General features: G+C 33.2%; 1 protein-coding gene across 1 annotated transcript in view; it reads left to right on the forward strand.

Annotated features, from left to right (window-relative positions):
- The first annotated feature begins 2,029 nt into the window (after positions 1 to 2,029).
- The window catches only part of LOC133195790 (uncharacterized), a 17,207-nt gene continuing 14,015 nt past the window's right edge, over positions 2,030 to 5,221 (forward strand). Inside the window, exon 1 of the mRNA XM_061331732.1 lies at positions 2,030 to 2,079. Within this exon, the coding sequence (XP_061187716.1) occupies positions 2,030 to 2,079 (50 nt within the window). The remainder of the gene's footprint in view (positions 2,080 to 5,221) is intronic.

The raw sequence follows: 5,221 nt of genomic DNA on the forward strand, positions 1-5,221 counted from the left end.
TTTGCGATTTTCATAGACAAAACGAACTTCACTTAACTTTAGATCCCGATTCATTAAGACGCATACTGGAATATAGTTAGAAATTAATCAAATGAATTTTTCTTTTATGATTATGTTTTTGAATCCCGATTCATTTATTGTTTTTTAGTTGTAAATTGATTATAAAATGATGACATGGTTTGGCACAATTCAGAAACATGCACATTTAATACAGAAGACTTTGCATCACAATCTTGAATATAATTATTGCTAGCGCTCTCGAGCGCTAGCAACTACGTTAGTCTATTTTCCTGGAATACGCATGCTCGACTTCACTGTAGGGCATTCTGGGAATACAACTGTAGATAAACTGTACCATGTAAATTTCGTTTAATTAACTGAAAATACATATGATCTGAAGTTTTGTGGTTTGTTGTCTAAGCTGTATACAAATATGTTAAAAAAGTAACAGTTAAACTTAGGTCTTATAATGCCAAGACTGAAGAGATCGTTTAATTCTAAAAGAATACTAAATAACCAAGTTTTTCTTAACTTCTTTCTGGCAAGCTCGGAAAACAGTCTCGGATATATATGTTGCCAACCTGATTAAAATCTTGGCCTTGTGCAGCAATCTATGTGAGCGGATCAAAGGATCTGATTTTAATCAGATTGTATATGTTACCGGAAAGACCCGAGAAGATGCGATTGCTACAAAACAGTACTACACTGGGTTATTTTAAACTAGGTGCCCATACCTAGGTTCTACTGATCTCTTATATTTCACCTCAAAATTGAAATAACAGTAAGCTACAGAATGCTTAAAGCACAGTTAATGATTTATGCCATCGCAGATGTGAAGCCCACTTTCACCATTCATTCTGAATTGAGACCCCCCCCCCACCTTACACCACCCCATTGCACCACTGCGCTTATTAATAATTAATCGATTCAGCAACTTAACAAAGGGTTCAGATATCTACCTCTGTGTTTTATGATGGCTAACGCGCTAGCTCACCTATCTTTTTTAAAAGATAAGCTTGTCATCAGTATGGTAAGGTTTATACATTTTTTATGCTAATAGAAGGAATAATATTAATATTGATAATCAAAATAACCTAGTTTTTACAGAATATATTTTTGTAATGTAAAATTGCATTTTTGATAGAGTGAAAATGGCCATGAATATAGTAATGGTAATGAATGGTAAAAATATATAATCTGTGTTCCTTGCGAATGGAATTTGTACCAAAAAAAATGTGTTTGTGAAACACCAATGGCATTCCCCTGTAGGGCAGCTCATCGCGAAGGTTAAAGTTTCTCAAATGCAAGTCAAACTCCAAGGTCAAGAGATAAAAAAAATATTGGTACCAAAAGAAAGGATTACATCTGTGAAATATGAAATATGAAAGCCCTAGCACCAACCGTTCAAAAGTTATGACCACGGTTAATTTTTTTTTCAAAAGTAGGTCAAACTCCAAGGTCAAGGTCAAATATTTGTACCCAAGGTAAGGTCTTATCACAAGAAATACACATGTAAAGCCCCAGCACCAAACGTTTAAGTTATGGCCAAAATTTAATCTTGCAAATATGAGTTAAACTCCAAGGTCAAGTCACATGTGATATATGAAAGCCATAGCTTCAACCAGGGACCTACAAACCTCGTTATCTCGAACGTACTCTATGGGACCGAGAAAAAAACTTCGAGATATCCGAAGATTCGAGATATCCGGGGTAAAATACTTAAGGAATAAGGGTTTGGGACTTCAAATCACTTCGACATATCCATGGTATTCGGGATATCCTTGTTCGAGATACCGAAGTTCAACTGTATATGCTATAGTCCTTGCTTCAATCAATCAAAAGTGATGGACAAGGTTAACGTTTTTGCGGACAAACAGGCAAACAGACAGACCGAGAGACGAACAGAGCAAAAAGTATATGCCCCCCGAATCTTCGATTACTAGATAAATAACTAGGAAAGATGTACTTGATAATGCAATTTTCATCGGGATCAAAAGTTCGTTATTTTCGTTTTTTATGTACACCCGTCATGGAGGACGATGAGGCAACAGATGAATTATTCGTTGCAATGCAACCTTCGTGAGTATCTCAATTGATTGTCGTAGATTTTATTCATTATCACAGGTCATGTAAAACCATCAGAAGTCCTATTGAGACAGTATCATCATGAGTATGTAATGTGTGCATCATGCGGTAAGCAGCGGTATTACTGCAGTATATTGCACGCTTGATGTAATTGCTGAAGATGGAGGCCCCAAAATGGAGTGTCAGAGATTGCTAGGGGGAGAGCTTATTATGCCATAGCATGCAATATTTTGAGCTTCTTGTTTCAATATCAACACTAACCTATTAGATCTGTCATTTCAGTTTCAGATACTGAGATAGAGTGTGAGAATGTCAGCGTCTGGCACAGTCTCTTGTCAAGAATCTTGATTTACTTATATATAGCTTGAACAATGTTGAATTAGCTATTTAGTTTGATTCCTAAAAGCTTGATTCAGCTATTTTTTCTTACTTTTTTTAAATCTGCATTTTTTTCTGTGTGTAAAAAAGTCACCCTTTTATGCAGTGTATTTAGACGACTTTCACATTTACAAGAGTTATTTCCCATTATCAGGTCTGGGCGGCCTCCGTTTTTGGAGGATAGCTAGATTCAATATGGCGGCCAATTTTTTACCATATATGGAAACCGCATTGCATTGTGGGATAGTTTATCCTCCGATTTCAGAGGATAACACAGGTAATTTTCAAAGGCCTCGTGCTTACCTTTAATCAAAAAGTGCAAGCACCAGAGTACATGTAAATAAAATTTCAAACATTAAACTATCGATTGTATGTGGCGATTTGAGATTCTATGTCTAGATATTTTGTAATTTATTTTCAAAGTTGGCACTTTTTGCGGTCCATTATTACTGAATATTTCTTGTTATTTTGTGTTATTTTTCATTTTTTTCCCAACTTAAACAAATAAAAAAAGGACTTTGATATTTCTTCGATATTTTCTTTTAATTCAAAAATGGAGGACAAAAGGAAACACAAAACGAAACGTATTTTAAGCGTATTTAAAATGCAAAATATACTCTGCCTTATGATTTAAGCAAACAAAACGATAATTAAAATGGATTGAATGAATAATTATAAAAATAAATAATTTGAATAGCATAAATAAATAAAATAATAATTTAACATGTTTGCGAAAAAATTAACATTTATTTATACAGCCATGTTTATACATGAACAAATAAAATATTACATAGTGATGTGCTTAAGAATTATAAAATGAAAGAAATAATACATGATTAAACTTAATTTTTCCAAAAAAATTTGATTATCAAAATTTCTAAACTGCTTATTACATAATTACGGTACTTGGAAATAAGCGTGGTTATAGTTTACCTCAGTCACGGGTAGGTAAGTGTAATATTTGTTTTCCAAGCTGTATACGGAATTACTGATTGACGGCAATTACAAAAATATAGTTATATTGATTTAATATCCAGAATTATCCATCATTATATGAAATTATACCTTTTATTTGTTTTGATTGCGAAATCAGCGCACAGTTCATAAGTGCAAGAGTTGTGGTTATTTGTTTGGTGAAGAGTTAACTGCCCTTGGTTTTGAAAATTCTGGTAGGTGGCAAGACCGCTATCCTCTGTTTTCAGAGGATAAAATCTATCCTCCAAAAACAGAGGCCGCCTAGACCTGATTATAGGGCCAATCTTGGGTCAACGTGCACATTAACCCATACTGTTTTTCCCTTTATAAAGTTATGAACTTTAGGAGGCCGTGTCTTAAATTACAAATTAAACCTGTATATATATGTTTATTATGTTTTCTATGTTGCCTATACCATGGCAATATGGTACAAAATTGTCTGAAAGCGTTTGAAGGTTTAAAATATTTACAGGTAAGTTACAAAGGATATAGAGAGAAAAATGATCGTTAAGTCAACAAAGAAGGATAACTCTTAATATTGTGAAAGTCATCTATTTTCAACTTTGTACTGTTCTCAAAACAATGCATGAAAAATTGCTCATCAAAACGCATCTCTTTTGTAGATTTTGCACTCAAAGTTCTAAAGGTTTTGGGGTATATAAAGAAATTTGTGACCACACAGTTACTTCTTGAATGAAATTATAAAGGAGGTCAATTCTAGACAACAAGCTAGATATTGGATTAGTAATAATTCAGCTCATTGTGAAGTATAGAAATAATTACCCATGCCTCATTGTTCACAAGATGGAAACAGTTACCAGTTACCAAAACAATGGAAATACATCTTTTGCTACAAATTTAGTGTTCAAAAGCCGCAATGTTGAAAGTATCATTGATTTGGATTGTTTTTAAATAGTCCATAGTACAAAAATGAGTGGTTACTAACTTTTTGTCTTTTTTAAAAAAAAAATTGTAAAAAAATGTAAATAAATAGATTTATCAAGTTTAATAATTTGATTAGCTGAATAAAGCTATGTAGATAATTTAAGCTACATGTATATAGCTAAATCAAGAGATTGTGCTGGACCTGGTCAATGTGGTTAGAATATCTCATTATCCAATCAAATAAAACATGATTCTTTTGAAGCTCATTGAATAAACCTAAACTGGGTTATGTGTTGGCCATTTGACCAAATCTTATTAAATATGTTTATGAAGTCCATTAAACAGGTCCAGTCCAAATGCTATTTCTACCCATGTAGCTATTAATAGCTACATAGATATTTAAACCTACTTGAAGTAGGTACTTCTACCCACTTTTCCCTGTCTTTGAAAATAGAAATAACAATTAAGGCACGTCTTTAAGACAGGTCAGACTTGTTGTTTATCATCATGATCATGTGCAATAGCACAGCAAAATTTGGGATGTAATTTGCAAACTTTACAAGGGAGGAGAATGGAGATGAAAAGCCTGAAAAATCATCCAGAAAAACAATTATCTTCATGTAAGAATGCATGAAGTAAGCATGGTAAGTTAAATTTGTACAGATTACAGATTTGTAAGACATTTTAGGCTTCTTACCACATTGGTTTAATCTTTATACTCTAGAAAATGAAACTGGGTGTAGTTATATGTACTGATGCAGAATAGCTAATTTAGAAAATAATAATTTTTTTTGGCCATAATATCTGTCATATTCTTCGTCAGTGTGACTGTATCAAGAAATTTGGTGCTCCCATATTGTGCCAACCCTGTATTTGGCCACAAAATGCAAGTAATGCA

The sequence above is a fragment of the Saccostrea echinata genome, unplaced genomic scaffold, assembly GCF_033153115.1.
Source record: "Saccostrea echinata isolate AGI-Se365-2 ecotype Australia unplaced genomic scaffold, CSIRO_AGI_Sech_v1 ptg000029l, whole genome shotgun sequence".
Taxonomy (NCBI): domain Eukaryota; kingdom Metazoa; phylum Mollusca; class Bivalvia; order Ostreida; family Ostreidae; genus Saccostrea; species Saccostrea echinata.